Source organism: Anomalospiza imberbis, chromosome 1, assembly GCF_031753505.1.
Source record: "Anomalospiza imberbis isolate Cuckoo-Finch-1a 21T00152 chromosome 1, ASM3175350v1, whole genome shotgun sequence".
In the NCBI taxonomy this organism is placed as follows: domain Eukaryota; kingdom Metazoa; phylum Chordata; class Aves; order Passeriformes; family Viduidae; genus Anomalospiza; species Anomalospiza imberbis.
In genome coordinates, this window is record NC_089681.1 from 99620007 (window position 1) to 99647218 (window position 27212).

General features: G+C 40.8%; 1 protein-coding gene across 5 annotated transcripts in view; it reads right to left on the bottom strand.

Moving 5' to 3' along the window:
- GLI3 (GLI family zinc finger 3) overlaps positions 1–20643 on the bottom strand; it is a 204360-nt gene extending 183717 nt beyond the window's left edge. For 2 of the 5 annotated variants that reach the window (XM_068202060.1, XM_068202017.1), the window contains exons 1-2: positions 20222–20643; positions 6050–6212 (exon numbers count right to left, since the gene is read on the bottom strand). In XM_068202060.1, coding sequence (XP_068058161.1) covers positions 6050–6173 — 124 coding nt within the window. In that variant the 5' untranslated portion in view covers positions 6174–6212; positions 20222–20643. Of the gene's footprint in view, positions 1–6049; positions 6213–6286; positions 6386–18751; positions 19389–19619; positions 19964–20221 lie in introns of those variants that run through there. The other 3 variants (XM_068202022.1, XM_068202041.1, XM_068202032.1) reach the window with 3 other exon arrangements.
- Positions 20644–27212: the final 6569 nt, after the last annotated feature.

The following is a 27212-nucleotide window of genomic DNA, read 5'->3' on the forward strand; positions in this document are numbered from 1 at the left end:
AACATGTATTTAATCAGCTACTCACACCAGATTACAGTACACCAAGACATGCAGTCACCATTTAATTACAACCTCCAATACTTTCATTTCCAATACTTCCAAGCATCAGGGTAGCCTATTCTCCCCTAGGAAAAGTGCCATCTTTTAAGTTTATCCTCTTACAACCTGGCCACAAATATTAGAACAGAAGAGTACAAAACAATCCTACAAGTTCAGGTCTTTGCTCTTATTTTTCTGGGCTACCACATTTGGCCAGTCTACCCTTAACTTTCACACTGCACTATACCACTTGTAGATAGGGATTACTTGCAGTATTTGTCTTACTGAAAAAGAAATTTGTCCAAAAAACATGTTCACTGAAGTTATCATTTCCAGAATCTAAAACTACAGGATGTTGTTTCCTCCTTGACCTGAAAATGAAAGTGAAGAGCGCCCCTTCATCCACTTTGATTTCAGGGGAAGAGGCTGGCATCTCCTGATCACTTTGTAGAATTGGGTCTCATATAATCAATTCAGGGCTCAATTTACAAGTCACTAAAATAGTATAGGCAATGTTTCTTGATACCTAACAACCTCTTTTGAACCCTGACCTCTCAACAGGACCCTGAGCACATGAGTCCAACGAGGAGGCCAAGAATGGGTATTATGATTAACACCTATTTTATAGTGAGGCTTGAAAGCAAGCAGCAGGACAAGCAACCAACTGAAAGTTTAAACAGGAAATGTGATTCTTATGAGGTTGCAGACTGCTGAATACTTCCTTCAATCAACCCTGAAAGTACTAGGAAGAAGGAAAAAAAAAAGAGACCTAGATGAAACTGGCTGTTCTTCTGAAAGAATCACAGTGGACACAAGAACTTCCACTCATTTATTCATCTATCAAGCTTGGTTTTAAGTTACATCATCATTAAGACAATAATTTCTGCTTTCTATCACTTTAAAGTATGTTCTCAATAACTATCTGATTCTGATAAAGGTAGTCAAGTCCACAACCTACATATGTTTATAATTAGCTTTTTTTTAAGGCAGAGTAATAGGTTAATAAGAAATATCAGATTACACTGGAACAAGCTCATGGGTCAAAAACTAGACAAAACATATCAAACTGAAAATAAGTGCTTGGTTGTCAGACACTGAAAGAGCTCCTATACAATAACTGCATTGTTTTTATGAAGCATTAAAAACATCCGTTTTGAGCCAAAATGTCCGAAAGGGTAAAGCATTCAAGTCACCAACAAAATTCAGAAGCCAAATGGTAAATAAATCAGGTTTGAATGCAGCATCACAATTTCCTAATGTTCTCCAAGCAATGCTGTGAAGTGCAGTCTTGCCCTGTACAAGTATCAGTTCAGTCCTTACAGAAATTCCCTCTACTTTTCTGAAATTAAGGCAAAAAAATTAATTATATCTATGGTACAGATTAAGTGAAAAAAACAAGTGGCATTGAGCTGAGGGCTGTGTTAAGTTAGCATGGGTTTTTTTAAACAATGCCTCTAAGGAAGCACCCTAAGAATAAATCCAATTCATCTGCAAAACAGAATGCAGAGTCAAAGAAGCCAGCCTGGTAAAGCATTAAAGCCACTGCCTAATTGTAAGCATGAAAATACCCACATTATCAGGGCAAACAGAACAAGTCCCATGGCTAAAGCAAGGCATTTGCTTAAGTTCACCAGATTGGAATCCATTACTTTACTGCAATGCTTGGGAAGGCTGGCGACTCCTGGTGCTGGGACAGCAGGAGGGCACTGCACCAGTGCAAGCAGCACAACTGCACAGGCAGGGCATGGCAGCAAGCAGTTTTCTGCTCCAGCACTGCAGCACTCAGCCTGAAATATGGACGTGGCGCGCTGCTGGTCTCAGACAGCTCGTCAGGCTGCGAGGCACAGAGGCCGAGGAGCGGACGGAGGAGCAGCCAAGAACAAGCCTTCACACAGGCATTCATCACAATGCAGCAAGACAAGGCACTGGGCAGACTCCTGCAACATTTCCAGCATTCACCTGATGATTTCTTTCTAACCCTGGAATTACTTGAAAATACAGGAGGTACTGTATTATCCACCAGAAGTCTAGCAAGGCAGATTTTGTGACCTGCAACACCAGACAAAGAATCTCCAATGGGAGCATAGAACTAATGTTAATGAGTTTATCAATGGATACCACCCTTAAGAATGCCATTCTTTGCACAACTTGTTAGAAACCTGACTGTGCACGCAGCAACCTTCAGAACAACCTAAATCCATGCTCTGACATGGTAAGGAACAGGGTGCTTTGTTTCCAGAGAAGTGGCACAAATGTGCATATGAGAAGAAAAGACCTGATAACACAGCCCTGTGTTAGCCAGGTGGTCCAGGGCACTGGCTTCTACTCCAGTATAATATGAGAGGCACAGCCATGACATAAATGTGATTTGTTTGTTGTTGTTATTACCTTGCCAAAGCAGATCAGGCTGAGGTTACCAAATCCCACCAAACCCAAAACTAAGCTTACTTTATGCGCTAGCACAAACTTTTTTATTCATACAGGCTTTTGTGAATTAACATCTCCATTAGCAGTTTTCTTTAGCAGTTTTTATCCCCCTGGATATTAGTCTAGCAGTAAATATAGCAGCCAAACAAAAGATGAAAAGGAACAATCCTAGTAAACTGTATGCAGTTTGTTTGAGACACACGAAGGGAAACACAAAGAAGAAAAAAAACAAAAGCTTGCAAAACTGAATTCAAAACAAAGCAAGAGTGGTTCCACTAGGAATTAAAGTGCACCAAAGATTTTTCTTATTACATTTCCTTTTACATTGTAGTCATTACAAATTATGATTTTTTAAAATTTTTTTGATCACATGTATTTTAGAAGAAGTTTTAATTTACAGTACATGTTTTGTCCTGGAGCAAATTTTAATGGCTTAGTTATAAATCCTGAAATTTAGGGGTTTATAATGGAAATGCGAGCAACTCCGTATCTAACACATTGCAAGCATCTCAGCAAGACAGTTTGTAGTCAGGTGAGTGCGGCAGAAATCTTTATGGCATTAAGTAATGACAGGAACTAAGCAGAAGTGGCTAACATGTAAACTGTGGCCCATGCCTGCTCAGTGCTTGAGACTACAGAGCAGCTGGTACCTTCCAAAGGGCACCCTTAGTCTGAGCCTCAGAACTTCTACTGCACTGTTCAGAATAACACATGAGCTCCCCTTCCACGTCACCTTTCCCACTTTCTTTTCCTTGCATCTGGATTTATACCAGACTCTTCAACACACAGTCTGCACAATATATGATTTAAAAGTTTTCCACACTCAATAGCCATATTAACATAGATCCTGCTCCTGGGTGTGTCACTTATTTCTGGGAGCTGCTGAAATAATAACATTTTCTTTGTTTCTTCACGACTGTATGCTTTGCATAAAAGCTGTAACTAGCAGCTTTCCATCTGTTTATGATCCAAGTTCTGAGTCCTTTAGAAGACAGCAGAGATACTGAGAAAATACTAGTCAGTACATCACACTTCAGACAAGTATCAATAAAACTTTATCCTGCAAACTTTGTTAATTCATGTGTTGTCCAGAAGGATAAAAGCACTGATATTAGACGTGATTTTGAGGTGACATTGGTATGATAGGCAGATGTTGCTCTAAAATTACATCAGTCTTCTGAGAAGAGAGCAGGGATCATTCTGTCCTTTTGTTATTTTTAAGGGTACCTTACCTTGTTTAACAGAACATTCAAATGCAAATCACAACATTTAACATTACTACAGCCCTTTGCAAAAAGAAAAAGAGGCACTGAATCGATAAAAGCTGCACGTTTTGTAGGAGTGGTGTCTTATAGCAACTGATGATGTTCCTGTAGTAATACTCATTCCAGCATTAAAGAACAAAAGATGCAAATACGATGCAAGCTGCAGCTTTAATGCAAATTGTCCCTGTAACCAAAATTCATTATCATGACAATCACATCTGCAATAAGCAAAACTTTTAAAACACTGCAAGAGTAAAACTTTCATTTAAGTTCCTCAAGTTTTAGTAATAGCATTTGTTTTGGTACATGCTCCACTAAGTCTCTAGACTAAGAGGAATTTTTTCAAATCCAAGAAGGCATCAATTTTTTATCCCTTTGAAGGCCAGCTCTTCATCTCTGAAAAGCCCTTGTGTCTCTGTTATGCATGAAGGTAAATTACAAACCCAAACCTTGGAGATCCTGGTGACTTCCTTAAATACAAAGACTAACAATGCCAACATTTACCCACTGAAAACAAAGTTAACTATCATTGTCTTAAGAAAAGGAAGCCTTGGGCCCCAGGATGTGTACTACATTAGCATGTCCTTCCATTAGTAGGAGATAATTCCAGTGATGCAACTTTGTAGTCATTCATTAGACTTGAAGTCTTTCCAGCTCTTGGGAGTTTGATGACCCTGCTAAGCAGTAACACTCCCCATAGGTGAAGCATGTAGTTAAGAACTAATACTACTATTAAAGAAAGAAAATTACTTGACCACACGGTAGATCAGTGTCAAAATTAGGCAAAAACATCTTGGAGGCTTTCATTTTAGCCCCCTAAATCTAAATGTTTACCAATAACATTCAAGATAGCCCAAACAGTCAGAGATGAATGAGTACAAACCCCTGACACATCAAAGAATATGCATGTGTTTCACTGTGCATCTGCTTGAAAAGTTGGGCCAATGTGGAAAATCCTATTATCAATTAAAAAAAATACAATGGGGACCTCTTCAGCTAATGTGAACCACTGTAATTCTATTGACAGCAACGGATCTGTGCTGACTTACACCAGCTGAGGATCTAATTTCATATGCCTTAGAAAACTGATGCAACCTTTTCCACTGGGGCTCAAGGGTTTTTATACTCTCATGGGGATCAGTTCCATCTAGTAGGTCAGCAGGTGTTGAGTTTGCTTTGAATCTGAAGTCCTGTCACACAGAAGGATATTGGGACATGTGCCATCTAATTTTTACCGACCCATGGAGATTCCCCTCTAGTATGGCTGTAGGATTCATGTATTTTCTCCTGTAGTCTAGTGGCACGTAACCTGTTTCTTTGAGAAAGCAGAAACCTTTATTCAAGATATCAAAGTGAGAACCTGACCTGGACCACAAGCCCAGATAAGTGAGCATGATGGAAGCAGAAAGTGTGAACAGAAAATATTTTGCCAGAAATACACCGAAAGAAATATACAGAAAGGCATTTTCTGTTTTTAGCCATAACTAGACTGATTTGTAAGAAAACAGCAGTTTTAGTAGTTACTCTGCAGCTATCCAAAATCCATAGGTATGCCCACACCATTTCAAGAAATTTTCTTTCTTAATGCAACAGGAGTTTTGCATTAGTAGGAACCAATATGTTCAGCCCTCTAACACCAAACAATGAAAAGGTCTAGGGCTGGGATTAGCTCACACTCTTTTGAGAGGCAGGGAACATGTAAAATTGTCAACTAAGATATACTCTCTTGGGAGAATTAAGCAAACTACTCCAGTTTTACAAATCTATAAGCTGTACATTCACAACTTTGAAATTAATCCACCAGAGGATACGCACTTAGCTTGATGTTTTGTTCTGGGCATTAAGGAACTTTGGGGAGGTGGGACAGCCCTTTCTGAGAAGGAAGTTTATTTGTAAAAGAAAAGAAAAAATCCCTTTGCCATTAATTTTGACAGACCTACTTCTGTCTCTCTGGTAATAACTAATTACCTAACTAGTATAAGAGATTTCAATGGTCAAATGCAAAGCACTTGCAGGCCCTGCCAGACTCATCAAGACAATTTCCAAAATGCCAAAACCAGGAACTTCCTATAATAAATAACTTAGCACATTTACATCTCAAATTAGAACATCTGGAAGAAAGAGACTATGCCTGATGCCAAAACAGGCCTTATTGTATCCTACCACTTTCCACCACCACCACCCCTCCTCCGTTCGTTTTCTTTAGCCTTTCTGTAGAACAAACACTGATCCAGGTGCAAATGCTCAATTCACAAAGAATGCAGTGAACATAAAATTACTGTAGGTTTGGCTGCTAGTAAATCCCTGCTGTTACTCACCATTGGAAGTTGTGCTGGAGGCAACAGCTTTCTCACTGACATCTGTTCGACTGGAGCATTTCACGATGGAATTCTCCACCTTTTTCTTCTCAGTTGTGGTAGAGCTATGGGACTGCGCCTCCATGATGACTTCTCATTACTTCAGCTCTACTTGCACTAATACCTGAATGAAATAAGAGAGTCATAAACTCTAAAGACTGTTTGAAAGCTTACCCCAAGTCTTCTCATCCCTCTCACCTGAAGAAGAGCCTGGAGCACAACTGAATTAGCAGTTCACAGTTCTGTAAGCTCATCAAATCATGTTTGCATGCATGAATTCCCGAGGAATTTAAAGAAATACTAACACCAAAACTAGGCATGTTTGCCTTTAAAGAGAATCAGCATCACAAACTACTATGCTGTTTGATAGGCAGGTTCATTTTTTTCCAATTCTGTGTTGTTTTAATGGATTCAAAGGGGAAAAAGGACAGGATTTTTCTCTTATGCCCAGAGCACTTTGGAACAAGGCAAAAAAAGGGAAAAAGAAAACCAAGAAAATCAAGACAGACCTTTATGTTCACTCTAGAAGCCAAATATTTAAACTTCAACATTCATGGTGTTGGAACACACTGCAGCAGGAATTATCCTGTCTATCTCTACACCTTGTTACTCATGTTAAATATCTCTCACTTTGTTTGTTTAGAAATCTAACTCAAACAAAATTGTATAGGTGAAACACACCGAAAACCACAGAGAAAGACAAATATTATTGCTGGTGGCAGACAATGACATCACTTTCTTTTGCATGAAAATGCTGGAAATAGAAAGTTCTGTAGAGGGGTGTATCTGGTTATTTTGCCTTTCCTGGATGTTCTCAGTGTCATCTCCAGTGACACGTTCATTTAATACAAATTAATTTCTCCCTATTCTCAGATATTTTACATTCCTGGTGGAAATACAAGAAGCTCAAAAACTTGTAAAAAGGTATCGCTGCTTGTGCAGCAGTGCAGGCACACCAGGCCCCAAGACTGCAGGGATCTTAGGCTGTGAAGGACACAAATATTAAGAATCAGCCTGCAGTATGACTTGATGTACACCTCTCTGTCCAAGTAAGCTTTACACAAAACATCAATATTCAGCACACATCATGCTTAGAACCAAATACCTTGGTACTTTTGTAGTTTGAACATGAATCTATGCAACAGCAACAAAAAATAATAATTAGTTTTCTGCTGTGGGTAACACTGCTTGGTAGTGAAATGGGTCTAAAATGGAAGGAAGTCACACTCTACTAGGACACCATTTAAATTAAATTTTCAAAAGGCTTCAAAAAGCCACAAAGTATAATAAAGTGTAATTATATTAGCAACCTGTTTCCCAAATTTTGACAGTCAAAAAAAAAAAAAAAAAAGGAAGAAACACCACCAAATCAAAAAAAAAAAAAAAAAAAAAGCCTACAAAGCCAATTCATCACAAACACAGCTGTCTAGTAAACCTACCCCTTCCCACCTTCCTAGTAGGAGTTCTTTTTAATAGTACAATAAAACACTCCAAAGCCTCATTGTTTTACAGTAGGGATCAAAGTAGAGCCCAATCACTAAATGAATCATTATTCAGCTAGGCAGCACAGCCAAGGAACTGGGCTAGATATCAGAGACTCTCTGCCACTGACCTACTGTCTAAGCTTTAGCAAGGCATTTTTCTTCCCCTGAGTTTCTTGCTTGCTAAAAACAGGAATAAAAAAGCTCTGCCACAGAAGAGGACTTGTAAGGCTACTCTCAGGATCTATTTGTGAAAATTATAAATATTATTGTGATCTGTGAAACAACTTCCTACCAGAACACTAAGGGGAATGTCAGGTGTCCACAGAGAGTAGGAGAGATCTAACAATACTTAACTTGCAACAGCCCTGACTTCTACCCAGCAATACACAAGTCTCCTTTAAGAGAGATCTCACATGAGCTTTGTAAGCAGCACCTTTCCAAATTTCTCATGACTTCTCCCTCTTTCCCTTTGCAGACCTCATGCAAGGGCAACCCCAGTTTAGTCATTTAGCTTGAATAACTAGCTTTTCAGTCTCTTGCACTAGTAGACACAGGGGAGGCTGACAGTGCTGCCAAGCTGTTCACCCCACACTTAGAGGAAGATGTTTGTTTTTTCTATACAGCCCTGGCCACATAAACACCAAAACCTGCCTCTATTCAGCCTCCAACCACTGCATAAGTGAGTCCTTCAACATACCCTCCTATCCTCTGACTAACAGCCTTTGAGTTATTTAACATTCTCTCAAATTAATTATTTTCTATGCATTGCTGAAGGAACTAAAAAAGCTGTATGTCGGGTCACATGCAATTCAAGAGCAATGTGTGGCTGGTAAGACTGACATCATCCATTCTCTTGGCTACTTTATGTCTTTCCCCAACAGCCTGCCAGTGAGAATTTCTGGTACTTTGGGGTCATCTTCATTACTGGAAGAATAGCAGACATAATTCCATATTCTTCATCACTCTCCATCACTTCTTTGTTTTATGCTACCTGGTATGGACCACAGTACAGAACAGAGGCCTAAAGCAGCACTTAAATTTTTGGACAGAAAAATGCAGAACTAGCCAAGAACTAATATAAACATCTGCACTTGGTTCATCTGTTCTGTTTCATGTCTATTTAGTTTACATTCAGAAGGCTGCTTTTATTCGTGTCAGAATGAAAGAAGGAACACCACTAGAGTAAACTTTTTTACTCCGCTCTGCACCACGAGCCAATGACCCCCCACTTCAGGCCTTTCCTCCTGTGCCTTCCCTCCTCTGCTCCCAACCCACACACCCGTGGCATGGACATCTACAAGAATTCCTGCAGATCCAGCAAACCCCCAGTGGTGCATCAGTGGTGGTGCACGTGGTTGGGAAGGTACGGAAGGCCAGAAGAGATAACAGGACTAATAATTAGAGAGATGTGGTTTGCTGTGTTTTGCCAAGCATATCCCTCAGGGAAGAAGACATCCAAGAGATCAATATGGTGTCCCAAAAAATCTTTTTTTTTTCCTGAAGACTACCTTAAGACTAAGTTGAAAACACAAGCCAGATACACATCTTCTAATCCTCCTTAAATTTGGCTGATTTTTATTTTCTCTCAGAAACTGTACCGAAATCTGGGAGCTGCAGTTCACAAAAAAAAAAAAAAAAAAAAAAAAAAGTCCAAGGTTAGGTGAAGATTTCTTTCTACTAGGAGTTGTTAACTAGGGTTCTACTAGGGGTTGTTAACCCCTATCAAAAAGCATTCTAAAAATCAGACAGCCTGACATCATCTCCACACTAAAATACAAATATATGGGGTGCATATTAGGGTGTATGTGTTTCTTTCTCCAGCGTGTGGGTCAGTGACTTTCTTGTTCCTGCCTCCAGGCTTAAGACAATCTGTGTCTACTCGCAGCAAGGAGTCCCACTTTCAAAAAACCTAAAAGCTAGTTTCATTGGCTATCCAGCATCTCCGTGTGCATATGAAAGGCAAGAAAATGCTATAACAGTATATGGGCAAAAGCCTGAACTTCCATAGGTAAATAGAGGGATAAACATTCCTTCCCGAAAGCAAACATTCATGGCTTTTTCCCATTCAACCGTGCTTGAACCTTTTGTAATTTCCCTGAAGCCTGAACCCACTGCACAATTAATTCCAGATCTCCATTTTAAACCTAATCCCTCTCAAAACAGTAACCTGCCTGCAGGTGTGTCTCTGCTTTTTAAAATAAAAATGTAAACCTTCCCCACTTGCATATCATATTGGAGGAATTTTAGGAACACGCTACTGGAATGAACTAGTTAAGTGAGGAAAACTATCTCTTTTAAAAGGAGTGTCAATAAATCACAATATGTTGGAAATTTATTTCAAACAAAAAATCTTCTTTCAAGTAACTTAATATTATGTAATTTCTGGTCCTTATGTTTGCTGGTTATAAAACTGTGCCTTATAGTAGTAAAAATGATCATATTAATATACTGGGGAGGAAAAAACTCACATTTTTTTGTTCGTTTACTCACAGTCCAATCGAACCAAAACCAGTGGAGCAGTCCTGTGCTTGGAAGAACAAGAAACTTGATCTTTTCTGAACACACATTTCAATTTTCCAAGAAATTTTCACTCTATCACTTCTCTTCTCTGAACTACTTTTTAAATCATTTAATTTATACTGCATACATTACTTTTAAAGACCAGACCATGCAAATATTTATTGCTAGTAATAGGCTCACTGACTTCAACAAGACTGCTTGCTTTGGTCAGAGTGCTGAAGTGTAAGCATTCAAAATTCTCAATTTGCATGTTAAGACTGGTTTATGTTTCTTGTGAACTTAAACCATCTGCCTTTCTTTGCTTTATTTTAATTTTTTGAGGAGCATCTTTTAACATGTTGAATTAAAAAAATAAAAAAGAAACAAGTAAAACCTTTCCCTGTTTTACTTGAGCTGCTATAGTTGTATTCAATTCATTAACAAGTGGTTTGCATCCACTGAGAAGAGCTGTCTGAAATAGCAGTGTCACAGCATTCATCATCATTACATCAGCAGTAGGGAAGTTCATACTGATTGCTATCAGCAACCCGAGTGCCCCAATCAGCGTGCAAGCAAACATAGCATGTTTAATTTTTCAGAAATGACTCTGGGTAGTTAGGGTGTTCATAGGTACTACTTTGATCCACACTACTGGAAGTAGTCTTTGGGGACACAATACATCTTGAACAGCGCAACTGTATGAAAGTGAAAAACACAAGGGGAGGCATGAAGAACAATCAGGAAATTACAGTCTCTCTCAACCATAAAGGACCCTTTATCAATTCTATCAACATGGGTTGCACTGTTCCTTGGGATTATTTAAGAATAAAAAAATGCATCTTGTTCAGCTACATTCAAATCCAAAATTTATATGTGACAATCTTAAGCTGTTATATAGGAGCTATTTCACACTGATTTATACAGGCTTGATTCAGGTACATTTAACTTCCAAAACCCACCTAGATTTCAGTATTGCTTTCTATCAAATCTGCTGGCAAATCTGCACTGACAAAGTTACCCCTGACAGAACCTGATGAAAAATGTTCAAGCGCTCAGACATTTTAAGAAATTTCTCCCAAATGTAACATTAACCTCTTGCTACATCTCACCATTTCTGTAGCAGCTATAGAATCTAACCAGCATATTTTTAGAATAGTTTTATCATTTCCTAATTCCTGGTAAGCTACACCAGAATTCTGCAACCTTCATTAACTACTCCAGGGTGAACTTTTTTTAGGTTCCTCCCTGCTGAGACAATTACTCACAGTAAGACTAATATAAACAGCACAAAGAGTCTTATATCCACTTTCTATAAAACCACAACAAACAATCTGTTCAGGGAGGGGAGGGCAAGGTATCTTATATTTCATAATACCTATCTCCATTTCAATTACATGCATGATCTATAAATGAAGAAGAAAGAAAGAAAGAAAGAAAGAAAGAAAGAAAGAAAGAAAGAAAGAAAGAAAGAAAGAAAGAAAGAAAGAAAGAAAAAAGAAAGAAAGAAAGAAAGAAAGAAAGAAAGAAAGAATAAAGAAGGAAAGAAGGAAAGAAAAAGAAAGAAAGAAAAAGAAAGACAAAGAAAGAAAAAGAAAGAAAGAAATGTTTGACAGAACCAGGTGGATTTGTAGATTGAAATTGAAAAATACCCCAAATTGTCCCTGTTCAGAGACACAACATGTATTAATACAATCTTTCCAAATTCATTACTATCTGCTGTCTTTTCCTTGTTGTTTTTCTTTGATTTCTTTCCCCCTATAAAGAATGAAAAACAACTAGACCTAAAGCCTGGTTAATAACGATCTGATCTGTTCCTGATAGGTTAAATAGCTTGTGGCAACAATAACGGAGGATCACAAACACAAAGGCAATCAGCTAGGCAAACCAGTGCTATTAGCATCCTCGTGATTAAGATCCTAAGTGACAAAAAATATTCTATGGCATACACTGAACTACTGATTGACTGTAATAGTTGCTCGACTCTAGGGGAATTATGTATTTGCTAACGTATTTCTGCTACAGATAAACCCAGCTACCTAAAAGTTCTGAACATATTTTAAGCATACACATACAATAGTATCAATAAGTGGCACTTTCTACTGAGGCAGCACCTAGGTCGACTTAAATACACATCAACCACACAGCCTTACAAGTAAATTACATCTACTTTTGTTTTTCGGATTTAAAAAGCTGGTAAGTATAACCCCAATTAAAAGTCTTTACTATTACTTCAACAGATTCAACTCTGTATCAGAAGAAAACAGATTTCTGCCAGGAAAGAGATGATTCATTTCCTTACTCAGCAAATAGAACTTAATGAATAACAACACTGAAGAATTCAGATCGAACTGTCCATCTCTAAATAGTCTATCCCTCACAGAAGCTGCTGTTTGGGAACATGCAACACAAAGCTGAGGGAAACAGAGCCCAGACTTAGTGGTTTTACAATTCAGATATGTTATATCCTCTAAGGTAAAATTTTATAATCAATTCACTGTCTGAGAGTCTTTATAATAAGGAACTTAAGAAAAACAAACTCACAAACAGCCCCACAACAAAAACAACACAAATTAGGTCATTAACTCTGCATTTAAGCATTTGTTATTTTAATCACATGGTCTTTGGTTTCCCTTATTTCTTTTTTGACTTTCTTACAAACTGTCTAAATACAATGGAAATAATAAAGTTTATTTCTTAAAAAATAGAAAGTGCTACTACATATCTTTCAAGTCTCCAAATACTTCAATATATTTGGGGAGGGGGGCATGTCTAAAACTTAATGCACTTACCCTGGAGAAATCAGATCTACTTCCAATTAAACTACCTAATATTGCTCAGAAATTCAGACTAAGCTGTGTTACTGCTTGTTTTTCAATCCTACTTGTTCTTGTGCTTCAAATTCTGCAGCAGGAAAAACTCTAATAAATTATGTCAAAGTAAGATTAGCTGTAATAGAATTAGCACAGGGGAAAGAAAAAAAATCTCCTGTGGACTGTACTGTTTGTAGTAATAAGTTACAATGAGGGGGACACTTCAAACTTCCCTACCAAGCCTACACTCTGTTTTTTCCCATCTATCTTCAGGAATTCAGCAGCACTAAATCTAAAACAAACTTAAGTACAGTGACTTCCTTTGGCAACACATTTGTTTTATGAAACCTGGATTTTAGTTCATTCATATGCTCAAGATCTGAAAGGCCCGGAATATTCTTAGAGAACACGGAGGACGACAACAGCACGATTTTCTGTGTGGATAAAATAACTCTATGACTTTCTCTGCTAATACTGCTCCTAGGACTCTTAGGGTGACAATACACACTGGTTTTTTTTCCTTTGCCTTCTTAGTTTGGTAAAGCAAATTGCAAACATCTGTAATGGATGTGCTTTGCATCACAGTCAAGTAAGTAGTCACTACAACTTCGACAGAAAAATGCAGAAATACTCTTAATTTCAAGTACTGGAGCTCAACATTCCAGTGAAATGACCACTTTCTTCACACTTTTTGTTTTATCTCATCAATTCCAACAGATGAAAGATTCCTTAGAAACAAAACTAGATCTATATATCAATGTCAATCTATACAGGAACTGAGCTCAAGGAAGAATGTATTTAATGTACATCTATTGCAAAGATGTGCCTTCTGTTCCCAACTTATGATATGCAAATGAAAGAAGAAAAGACTGTATTCCATACTTTACAATTAGCATTTTAAAACAAGATCAAAGGAATCAAGTAGAATGTTTTTGGAAAGTACCATGTTTTGATCACAGTCCCATTCCTGGAAGCCTGTTTATGTCTTCAGCATACTCAGGTTAAGGGATGCCTTCATCCAGAATTTCATGTTCTAACCCAACACAGATGTTTTAACATGTAAAAGAGGTAGGAAATCTCCATATACCCAGGAAGAACTTCAAGTGTGAAAGGTACTTTATAAAACTTTATCTTCAGCTTTTACAGTTTACTTTAGGTTTTACTCCTGTCTCATAACAGCAGGAAAATTGCATCATAATTCCTTTGTGTTTTTGTAACTTGACAAAACACAATGGCACAACTCTGAACTGCCACATTACAAATGCACAATCCACTATCCTTGTTAAAACAGTGTCATCACAGAATTACACAGCTGTATTATTTTCCTAGAAAAAACATCCATAGTGAATTGAAGAGCCAAGCAAACCTCCACCAAACTACATCCTGACAGTTAAGAATAAGTAGTGCTAGGATTTCATTTTAATATACAAGGTTCAGAACAGTGTACTGAACTGACACTAACTTGATCTGTGTTTCTGACTCTTCAGTTTCAGGTATTCATACATCTTATCTAATGAAGGCTTCATTCTCTGGGCAGCTGGATGATGTATTCTTTACACGCAGTTGATTTTCTTGACATTAACAGATTTGTATGCAAAGAAAACAGAGTCTCATACAAAGCAGCAAACACTGCTGGGGGAAGTTCAGCTCTAAACCACCAGAAGGTCTGTTGGGTACTTTACCCTGAACTACATATCAGATACCAAAAAATACAGCAACGTTTTGAGCATCAATAAAAATAAAGAAAGAATAAACTTTTTAAAAGGCCTAATCATCTTGATGATCAGTGTAAAAAATAACTTGAATGGCAACTTCAGCTAAGCAAATCAGATCTCCTTGTAGTGGATTCTGATATTATCACTTCTGACACCCAGCAACTATTTAGAGACAAACACATTCTATCCCAATTTCTTTGTCCCTTGTTGTAATCTAAATAACCTTGCAGGGGTTTTTAACATCAATGTATTGTCTCGTTTCTTATTTTGTTCTTAAAGAGAGAGAAACCAACTCTTCAGATCAGCAGCCAATTTAATAGACTTTCAAGGTAAGGCAGGTACAATTTACATGTACAGAGTACACCACAACAAAACCACAGTATGATGCCAGCACAATCTTTAAGAAAGTTTCCCCCTAAATCTCTAAAGAAAGCAGCCTTAAAAGAAAGCAGGGATTAGACTGAGCTGGAAGGTAGGGAGGGGACTTACCTCAAACCCAGCCAAGCGGAAATCAGAGCAGTAATTCCACCAGTCGGCAGAGTACACTTTTAGAGCTATAATGGTGCGAAGAAGTGCTGGGCAACAGTGCCTGAAGGCAGCACTAATACACTGCTGACTAATGACTGGGCCATGCGGACAATGAATTTGGGGGTTGAAAACTAACAGAAGCCGTGCAGTACCTTGACAAATGGGCTTTCAAAATTTCATTCACTGAATAACCTTTAAGCACAAAATTGGCTCAAGTTCTCTTGGGAATAATATGACACATGTTGTTGGACAATAAGTATTTTCCTTTTTAATTAAAACTATTACACCGAATACACAAACATGATTACAGTGAATAAAATATAAGAGTTAACCATTTAGCACCTAGAAAAGACCAGACTCTGAATGTGAGGGGTAATGCCATACCTTCAGAAGGGTCAACAAATGCCAGGGTTAGCCACCTGATTCACTGAAATTCATTCTTGGCAGAATATATTTTCCCTTCTTTGAGACATAAAGGAGAACAAGAACTTCAAAGGTATGTTTAATGAGCTGCTACAAGCACAATTGGTTAAAAGAGGCTCAGAAATTATGTACTAAAAGCTGCATTGTGCTTAGAGTTACAACTGAAAAAGTCTCTTTTAATGAGCCCCGTAAAACAAATCAAGCCTCTTATAAACTTTGTCACCTTGTGTACTGACACACACATTAAAACAAAAGAATCCCTCTTTAAAGGAGCTCCTTTTTTTTCGGTGCAACTCGACTTCTAAAATGAAAATAGCAATTTTGGCTCTTTTTACAGACAGAATGAAATACCTGAAGTGTCCCTAAATTAACAAGTACCACTTGCCATAGACAGCAGCGCCCTTAGCAGCTCCTAAAAACTTCAGAAAAGGATCTTAAAACAGGAAGCTTAGTGAGCTCATAAAACTGTTGTTGGAGCCAGGAACACATAGCATATTTAATCTGCAAACTGTGAGAGTCTACAATGATTTCAGCAAGATCTGAGGCATGCCCTCAAGGTTTGCTGGGATCTGGGATTAGGGAGTTGATAAGAACCCTCTACTGCCCATGGACATGTTTTTCTTCTGCAGTTAAACACAAATGCATAGAGACGTTTGACTGCTGCTTGGCGTTACTGCTCAAGTTATATAAAAGCTTTGCAGCTCCTTTTGCTGTCAATATATCAAAGTTTAAAAAAAATCATCAAAGTGTGAAATTTCATTTAAAGTCTGCCAGTCTACAGCTCTATTTCACAGACCTATCAAATAAAAGTAAAGATGAAAAATGCACTGAAAGAACTTGAAAAGTTTGCAGCAGCACCCATGCCCTATTTTTGTTTATTCTGTCTCATTTTATTTGATTTTAAAGTATAACAAATCAATTCCCTTATAAAAATGACAGAGTCTAAAGGGAGGATGTCTATAAAACCTGTGGTTAAAAGACAACTTGAAATCATTATTACAGCTGAACCTTTTGTTAAATAAAAAGCTTCCTCTGTAGCCATTTTAGCATTTTAATTGCCTAACTGCAAGTTGGCAGAAAATACCTTGAATCTTCCAAAACAACCAGAATTACTACAGAATATGAGTGCCAGAAAAACTAAAGCTTTCTTCAAAGTATTCCTTAGCTAGGGATTTACAACAATTGCATAAAGAAGAAAAGCCTGACTTTTAAGGTAATCTACTATAGTCTAAAAGCATTAACATTCCATTGCTAAGGTTTTCCTGAGGATTTCATGACTCGTTGATTCACTTTTCCTTCAAGTTTGCTTTTTCTTTTTACATTTCTGTCTCCATATAGTTGAACACATGCAACACTGATCATTAAAATGCCTCCTTCCATAACTTCAAATAAACCCTGCTTTAATATAGCCCTCAAATTCCTTATTTATCAGGCAAAGATGACTAACTTTTCAGTAACACTCTGCAACATAAAAATATGCCATTCCTTCCTCTAATATGCAGACTAGAATTCAAATACACTACAGGAGTGCAGGTAATTGAATAGCTTTCCCCAAAACGAGGCAGGAAGTGTAACTGAAACTTTCATGGGTCAGTATCAGTGCATACATTAATCTTGTTAAAAATTCGAGTAATCTGCAATATGAACAAATTATAATATCTCCAAACATGAGTATTTTTGTTTTTCCAACACTATTCAGAAAAAAAATCACTTATAGCCATTGATACTTTAATTTCTTAGCTACAAACTGTTTTTGTGTTTGAAAACGAACTATCCCAACTGATGATTACATATAGCAGTAATAACTCTTTCTTGGCCACTGCACACCTTCTCAAGCCAAAAATGTTACTCTGCTTATGCAGGAAAATGCAGATGATGTCTTTGTTTTGCAGTACATCTACAGAAAAGCTATGGAAAACAGCATGTCCTGCTGAAAACCATATGCTATTACCAGAATGCAAGAGTGCATTCATTTGGGCACCTTAAGCCACAGTTTTGCTTCCACTGCTACTTAAAAGAATACACATACACTAAAAGAGTCCTTTTCTTACTCATTCTTCCTCTCATTCAAAATCACATAATCCTGCTTTTAAATAAATAATTCCCTGTCCTTAAAATAGCCTTCTCTCATAGTTACTATTATTTATGCTTTTAGAATTGGGCTATACACAAAACTGAAAGTATTTACATACTAGCTAGTTATACCCAAACCTTCCTTATATAAACAAACTCTCAAGAGTCTGCCTACAGTTTACATTGCTAAACTCATTCACAATTACTTTTAATATATATTTCCACGACTGAAATAGTGGTGTGAAGATGGCAATTTTTACATTTTAGGGTTATTTTACTTTTGAAACACTGCATTTGTCTTCCTTCAAAATAATCATGACATATGTAATTAAGAAACTGTCAGATCATTATCAATTTTTAATAAAGGACATAAATGAAATAATTATAGGAATCAATCAGTGAGGCACCTCTCCAAATTACAATGCAATTGCACAAATATTCAAACTACTTAAGGCCAGTTCTGGCACATTTTGATCCATAATTTCTTTGAACACCACACCAAAACCAATTTTGGAACACAGAGAAACATAGAGATTTCTCACTATTCCAGTGACTTAATCGATTTCAAAACAGATACCTACAGCCCAGAGAAGCAGAGAGGCAGCCGTGCCCTCCTAAAAATGTTTGTTGGTTTAATCAGCCACATGTCTCAAGGCCTCTGGAAAATTTCGCTTCCAAGTTTTTCTGTAGCACGCACACAAAAGAAACGAAGTCTGCACGCTGAAGCTTAAAAAATGATGTTTATTGAGGCTTGGAAATGAAGCGGGAAGTAGCAAGGGCGCAACGAAGAGGAGCGTTTTGCCGTGGGTTGCTACTTAATGCTCCTTTAGTGAAGTAGCCTCTAAAACGTGACACTCACTGTGTATCAAACAGACAGCTATCCGTACCTCTGACTAAAAGGCTCTTTGAGATGAGTACAGTCCATCATTTCAAACTGAAGTGGCAGCTGGAAAATGTGGAACAGCTGGCAAGGAGCTGGGAGAAAATGTTTTACATAAATATATCTACATACAAACTGGCAGAAGGCCACGGACACCGCACCCGCAGGACCGGATAAAAACTACGCACCAGAGGGTTAAAAACAAATCTGGGGAGTGAGATGGGGAGCGAGGGGCGTGTGTTTCCTTTTACCTTTTCTCTTCACGTGGTGCGCGGGTTGGGGAGCGGGCGCTAGCAGCTGCGAGCCGGCGGGCCCGTCCGAAGGCGCGGGAATTGTGCCAACACCCCACCGACTTCACGGGACAATCGGAACCGCGGCGGACACGCTCTGCTCCCACCCTGCAAAGTTGGGCGGTGCACGGCCGGGCCGCGGTGCCGGCCCGGGGCGGCACCGAGGCGCTCCCGTGGGGCAGCCGCCCCGCTCCTCCCGCCCGGCCTCAGCCGGGCCCGTCCCGCCGCCCCGCTCCCCCGCCTGACCCCGTGCCAGCGGCGGCGCGCAGCGGGCCGAGCGCCGCTCTGCTCAGAGAGGCGCCGGCACGCCCGCGCCCCCCTCCCGGGACCCGACCGTCCCTTCCTCGCAGGGAGCAGCCGGCAGGGAACGACGACCCCCGGGCGCCCCTCCGCCCCGCCAGATGTGACAGCGGATTCTCCTCCGCTCCTCTCGCCTTTCCCCCTGCGAAGTTTATGCCGGCCTCCCACCGCACGGGCGTGAAAACCCCCGGGAGTCGCTCAGGGAGCAGGGTCGAGGAGAAAGAAGGGGGTGGAAATAAAACAGCAGCTGTCGCCCGCACATCGGCAGCTCTGCCGCGGGACGTGCCCGGCCGATCCCAGCCCGGAGTGGGGACTGCCCTCGCCTCGCCCCGCACCCCGCGCCCTCGGCTCCCGCGTTCCGTGACAGCCATTTTGGGGGTTAGACACCTCGGTCCCCCCTGACCCCCGCCTCCAAGTTAGGGAAGCGGGAAGGGGGCCGGGAGCGGGGCCGGAGCGCTGGGAGACGACAAGAAAGTGGCCCGGAGTAGAGCCGGGGAACAAAGAACTTCTCGCCGAAGTGGGTACGTACCTGCCGCCGCTGCCGCCGAGCCCCCGCGCTGCCCATGGGCGAGGGCCGGGGCCGCCGGTTCGTCCCCGCGCCGCTCCGCCGCCGCCGCGGCTAGCGGGGCCGGCCCCCGCCGCGGCCGGCGGGCATCCCGCGGGGCAGGGGGACGGGACGGGACACAGGCGGAACGGGGGCGGCAGAGGAGGGCCGGCGGGTGTTGGTGGTGGTTGTTTTATCCCTGCCCGCCTCCCGCGGGGAGCTGCCCGCGCCTCTGCCTCCGTGTGGGGGTGTGTGTGCGCGGGTCCGACATCAGTTTCAGTGATCTTGTAATCTGATCCCTTCTGACTCACTCGCACTGACTGACATTTCTGATTTGGTTCAACAAAAAGAGCAGAGGGGAGGAGAAAAAGAAGAAAAAGAAGAAAAAGAAGAGAGGGAGCAAAAGGAAAAAAAAAAAGTATCCCCAAATCTACCCACTAGTACCAAACAGTTTTGGTAGGGAAGGGGGGACCCCTCCGTCCCGTCCCGTGCCGCCCGTCCCCTCCAGCCCCGCCACCGCCCCGCATTGTTTTGGCTCGGCGCAGCCACCGAAGGAGAGAACAAACACATCGCGCCGAGGTACTCACGTGTCGGAAAAGTTGTCCCTCTCTCTTTTCTCCGTCTCGCGCGCTGCTCTCCGCCGCCTCCTTCAAGTTTTACAGATGTTGCAGGGCTGCTCGTCGTCGCCGCCCCCTCCTCCCAGCGCTGCCCTCTGGATCAGATCAGGGGAAAGGCTCTTTAGGGATAACTCCCGATTGAAACACCCTCCGCTAAACTTTCCCCATTCCCTCCCCTTCCTCTGAGCGGCGGAGAGGGCTTCGCTCTCCTTCCCCCCTTCCCTCCGCCCGTTCGGGACGCGGCTGGCTGCTGCCCGGGGCGCGGGTGCCCCGGGCCCGGCGGGGAGCGGGGCCGCTTGCCTGGGGGAGCGGCGGAGGGCTGCGCCCCGGGGTGCGGGTCGGGCCGCGGCCTGCCGGGCTGCGACGCGAGCTCTCGGCATGACACCCCCGCTCCCCCCTTCCTCCTCCTCCTCCTCCCCCGCCATCCCCCCGGCCCGGCCCGGCCCGCCCCGGCGGCGGCCCAAGGGCGGCGACACCCCGCCCACAGCCAGAAGGCAGCGCGGGGCGACGGCGGGTCCCCCCCGGAGCGGCCCCTCCGCCTCGGGTCGCGCTTCCTCCCTCTCCCTCCTCTCCCGCTCCATCCTTCGGCTCAGCCTGCATCTGCAGCCCCATTTCCCGCGCACCGATGCCTTGGACACCCCCTTCTCCCGCCCGCCAAAAATTCAGGGCTTTTGGTGGGGGTAAACGTGCCTTTCGCGTGGGTTTTCTCTGTATGCTGCGGTTCCTGGGCTCGCGTTTGCTCTGGCGCCGCAGGCTGACTTGACTGAAGGACTTCAAGGAAAGTTTCACCTAAACCATGTGACACCGAAAAATAGCTCTTTTGGAGAAAATATTCAAGTGCTTGGGCAAGGGGAAGAGTGGCGGTGATGCCTGCGCCTGGTCCTCCTTTCCCAGCCCACCTGCTAGCCTCCTCAGCACCCTGCCAGGCTCCTCTGGCCTTCATCCTACGAAACAGGGCTCTCCGCTGCCTCCCTCTTTGGCCCTCATCTCCGTTGTTCCCCCGTGCTCCTTGCGAGCAGGTTTCCCACAGCAGCATGCTGCGGTTCAGAAATAGCGGGAACTAGGATGCCATTTGCTCCAATATTTCCATCCTTCGGGAAATGATGTGTCCTGACAAGACACCTTACCTTTTTAAAGTTCTGCAGATTGCTCCCCTGATATTAAAAAAGTCTGAGAAACCATAAATGAACATTACCACAACCATTTTCCATCAAGTCACAAGGTGGGACTGGCTCTCAGGAAAAGTATGTGTGTGTATATATATATATATAAATTGTTGCCATCACAATGTCAGATACTTCATATGCACTTTTGTTCATAACCTGGCTCACAACACAGCCAAGTAAAGATTTGTTACTGATACATGCAATTTAGCAAGGTACCTGAGCTTGGGCTACATTTGGAAAGTCCTCAATAAATTAGTGGTTCTTGACAAAAAAGGTATGTTTGCTGATGGAAATGAAAGACTGACTTTTGATGCTGTGCATTTCATAAAGCTTCTCTTAGTCTCACCATTGAAAATGTTGATTTTATTACAAAACAAAGCTGCAGATATTTGTGGTTTGAGGTGACTTGGTCCACGAGTTTTTTAAAACCAAAGAGAAAGCAATCTTACATGACTCAAAGGGCCACTTCAACCCTAATTTCCTCAGGCTAACTGGCTTGGAATTGTTTTTCACCTGAAAATTTTTTCTGGGTGCAAGAAGTAGCTTTAGCGAGATGCCTATAATACATGGATGTTCCTGCTACGGTCAGACTAATTGCCCTGGCAGTCCCAGGGATGCCCTTTTATGCACATTTTACAGCACCAGATCAGCACACCCAGACTTTCAGGGTAGACACGGTAGTCAGATGCTTTCACACTGAGTGAGAGTTGCACGTCTTTCAAGCTGCCACGCACACACATGCACTGTTGGAGGTGGGCACCGGCGACCGGATGAGAGCCTGTGCTCTGGTGCCATGCCTCCGAAGCCAGTGATTTCACAGCACATCAAGAGACAAATCTGCCCCTGCTCAGAAGAAGCAGCCCCTGGTTGCCCAAGCGATACTGCTGACATGCATAGCGCTACACAGGGAAAAGGCATGTGCAACACCAGGATCTGAATACCAATATGAAGAGCTGATATTCTTCCAACTTTTTTATCTTATATGACTTCCTTTTCCAGTCTCATGTTCCCAGGATAATGTTAGCTGTTTCATGATATATGATAATAGTGGTGTAGTACTGCGGATGTTTTGTTTTAGCTATATGTACTGTATATACCACCATATGTATGTACTTTATGTGACATGCATACCACCCTGGTACATATATATGTGCTGGGGGAGTGCTGGTGCACAGAATGATTAGGCAAAACTCAGGTCCCTTTACAGATCTGTTTAAGAGCAATATGATTCCTTCGGCCCATTGTACCCTTCTCTCATTTTCTGCCTATTGCATATTCCTTTCTATTTTATGCAATCAATTTTCTTAAACTCTTTTTTTTTCTCTTTGTATAATGAAAACCCTTAAAAGTAACAGGGGAAATTAACCAACATCCAAAATGATACTTTGTAAAAGAAACAAATTAATGTGGAAAATCCTGTTTGACTAACATTTATAATTCAGTATTGCTGATGTTAAGATACTGCTTTTAATAATAGCTTAAAAGACATTCAAACTGGGGCATGATTTTGAGACTGGGCCTTCAAATCAGTATTCATCTTAGACTTTTTAAAAAAGAAGTTATTTCCTCAGAGTTTGGACATCTTGTTACATCAAAAAACACCTCTTGTTCTGAGTTTTTGGGTTTTTTTTGTTTGTTTATTCACACCAACTCTGCTCAAGACACATATTTCTAATTTGAGATAAATAACCCAAAACATTTCTCTACACTCAGTTCACATTAAGACAGACAAAAAAATAGAAAGAGGTGATAGAATGCTTTAAGATTTGCTTATGAAAAATAACTTTCTGATGCATTTCTGATCAGTGAAAGTCTTGAGAGAAGGGAAACACAGAAACAATAACTGAAGTTTCTGCCTGTGCCTCTGCTCAGGCCAAGCAGAAAATAAAAACCAATGGTGAGTGGGTGACATTTGCCATTTGAAAAGTATTGTAAATGTTTCAACACCTTGACAATGAAGAGTGCAAAAGAAGCTTAGAACATCCAAGACCCTTCAGCTTAACAAAATGAAAATGAGCAGCTCTGTTCAGGGAGGTGCCTTTGTTATCATCTTTCATGTCTGATTCAGAGAAATCATACTTGGAAGATGCAATGGGAAGACAAAAACTACACATTAATAAAACATAATGATTGGCCCCTCACATCTGGATTGCCCCTCCAGGAGAAACTGACCTTTGAGATTTGTCTGTGATGTTTCCCTGCAAGTAGGAATTGGTTCCTGCAGAAGACCTGTTGACCCGTGCCAAAACTCATTTCTCTGACTCAATATGCCACAACCACAGGGCATTTCTGCTGTAAGCTATATCATGCATGATACTTTTGCATTTCTTCAGCCTACCTTGTCTCCCCACTTCTTCTCAGCCTCTGACTTGAAAATTACAGACCTCCAAGGTGTGTGCTTGTCTTCCCTTTTTGCTGCACTTGTTGTTACAGGAAAGCACAATCAGAAGGAGCAGGGACTCTGCTTGCATAAGCTGTATGCAAAAGACCTGACACCAAAAGCCAGTCTGCTCACCACTCCCAGTTGCACCACCCTCCACTTTCTTTCCAATCCCAGCAAATGCTCTACAGGACATATTCAAGGACCTTAACTGTTGCCGTTTATCCAGATGACATCCACTAGAAGACAATGTTTTTAAAACAGTCCCTTTCTTGACAGTAGGCAATTGACAGTAGGCAATTACAAGAATACATTCTATGAAATAGACAGGTCTGCTGTGCTTTCACAGGGGCAACCTCAGGTAAAGCCCTGGAATATGGAGCAATGGCACCAATTTCTGGTCATTTATGCAATATCCATCACAAGAGAACTTAACCAGTGCATCTTGCCCCCACCTATGCAACTCCCTTATTGCATGGTTGCCTCTTACCACAGAGAGGTCTCAAGAGGTGCCTAGTGGAAGGAAAAGAGGAGTAGAAGATGGTACCATGTCAGAATTCTCAAAGTCAGCAGAAGTTGCAGCTGGGGGCACAAGGAAAGATTCATGGCCCAAGGTGGGATGAAGAACTGGTGTGTGGAGGTGACCCCATTTGGAAAGGATATAAAGGTCAGGGCAAAAACCTTATCTGCAGTTACTGTCAGGGAATTGGTTTAGAACAGGCAAATGATGTGGGGTCTGAAAAAGAACTAATTGTTTGGTTTTGAAAGAAAAGATAAACTGATGTACCAGTACACACTAGTGTAAATTAGTAACTTTGGATTCTTTCATTACTTGGATGTTTGATTTTTATTACTGACATTGAAAAAAAATGGAAATTTATCAGCAAATATCCAGATGTGTCAAATAGCAACCCTCATTCAAGAGTCTGAGCAACCCTCATTCAAAAGGCTGCAAGGATGGGCATTGCAGCCTTTCACAGACTTGATATACATAATTCATTCTGGCAGTCCATAGCAAGGAACCACTATGTCTTTTTCCTTCTGCTAACACTGGGGATATTGCTAGATTTCAGTGGAAAAAGGACTGAACCCTAGTGATCAGATTTATCTTTCTACTCTAGCAGATCATCTTTTGTACACCATCCTATTTCTCTGAATGGCGAATCTAACTAACCTAGCTATTTATAACATATATTCATCACTAAGTTTTTTGAATGCTGTATAATAAAATTAAACAGATCAAAAGGCAGTAATTTTTAGCCCCTTCTATCTTGTAAATATGTAAAATTACATATTACTTTTTCAGATCCTGTTGTGATTACTGAAGGAAAATGAAGAGCTGAGTTTTACACACAGACAAAAAAGAACAAATTTATGCAGAAAATTATTTACTTTTGGGCTGTCTAAATAGAAAGTCTGAGTTCTCCATCTCTTAAATATAACTTATTAAAAGTATTTTTAAATACTTTTACCCTTCTTGACTTTAGATGTATGTTTGCATTAAAACTCTTCATTACTATGAACATTCTTCAGAAGAACATTTTCTTCTTACAGGAAATTAAAATGGTGTTGTTCTGCCTGAGATATTTTGATATATGACCATAAACACACCAAACAAACAAGCAAAGGGAGTTTCCTTTGTTTGCTTTTAAAAGCACTCTGTACATATTAATTATCAGGCAGGTAGCATATGGAGGAAGAGCAGAGTGTCTCTAGCAGACTACATCCAATAAAGACACAAAAATCATAACATTTCACACAGAATTGGCATAAATAATCTGTTTATCTCCTTTTTGCTATGCTGTAATAAATGAAATTGCTAATGGTGGTGATAGGTTGTTATAATTAGCTAGATCATCATTAACATCCCCTTTAAATGATCTGGGATACTTTCAACCTCTCTCTAGGGAGTTGTCTCAGCTTCTCTCCCAACTGAGCCATTGAACTACACGTGAAAGGATTTAGCAGTATTTTGTAGAGTATAGTCACAAGCCATTCTCCAGGAGATATAGTTTATATAGACTGTTCTGGTAGAATTTAAACCAATTCCTTGAATGAAATCCCCTTTATCATAAAAAAAGGACATTTTTTTCTAGCATATCCAACCCTGTGTTAACATTGCCGATTATAGTTGTGTCAGTCGGGATGGGGGGATGGGAAGAATATCACAGAAATATAAAGGATCCATCAAAATGTCTTTTTTTTTGTCAGTTGTTGATGCAGTGAATTGGACAGACACATTCTGAGGTGAATTCAGACACTCCCCTAGGAAATGACTAGGTTTTCCCCTAAGTCTTAAATCTACTAGCCAACATTTTAAAGCATGCTCAAATACCATGGAAGGCTTTTTGTCAGCCTCTTAAGTAATTATTTCAGTAGCTGGTGGATACCCATTGTTCTAGTCCAAATGCACATACAGTGCATTTGTTTGCCTTTTTTTAAATGGCAATAGAAAAAAATAGATTAATTGCTTCTATTTCATTCTGGCCTTGTATAGCTATAGAGACACTGCTTAGTGGGCATTTGCAAATGTCTTTTTCCTAATATGTTAATGCCCTACTACGTCCCCAGTAAGAGTTGTCCCAGGTAAGGTGTGACAATTGCGTTTGTAAATCAAGTAGCATCCCATGGGCATTACGTGGCCTCTGAGAGCTGCTAGTTTATCCTCTTTGCCACCTAGATGCAGATTCCAATCTAGTCAGGAATCCAGACAATCTACTGGCCTTAATCTGTCCTTGGTGGGCATTTGTCCTTAAAGAAAGAGACAGTGCAACATATTTGATGATATCTAGACAGGAGACATCTGAGATTAGTGAATCTAAAGCATGAATTTCTCACCCATCAAGACCTCATGTTATATATCTTATCTATATCTACCTCTCTCAATCTGTGTTTCTCATCTATGTGTCTACCAGTTGCTGACTTAGTCTCATTCTGACATTAAACTGTGGGACATTAAACTGTGCACTCACCAAATGGATCATCCTGCTCCGTATCAGGCTACAGTTCAGATAGGCACTAAACCTCTAGTACTGGATAAAAAATGCCATGCCACTTCAATATAAAGCTGTTCTGTAGACAGAAAGTCAGGACATCAAGAAGTACAGTCAAGATATATACCAGATGAGATCTTTTCTATTCCTCTGCAGTCAGCATAAAAAAAGCACAAGCTCTATCAGGTTAATTTGGCAGAAAGATGATCAGGTACTCACAGAACATAACGTTATTGCTGGTGCGTGACCCAGCAGCATGCACAGCTCTCATTAATGGCAGAGGACAACAGTCCCATGTACACGTACACATACAAAAATGCTATCTTTTTTTTTTCATTTTCCCTGCAGTTATTTTTCCTTGCCTCTCATTTATGTCAGACTATTTGAGTTCTCTCCTTCCCACTTCTGAAATGAAGAACATC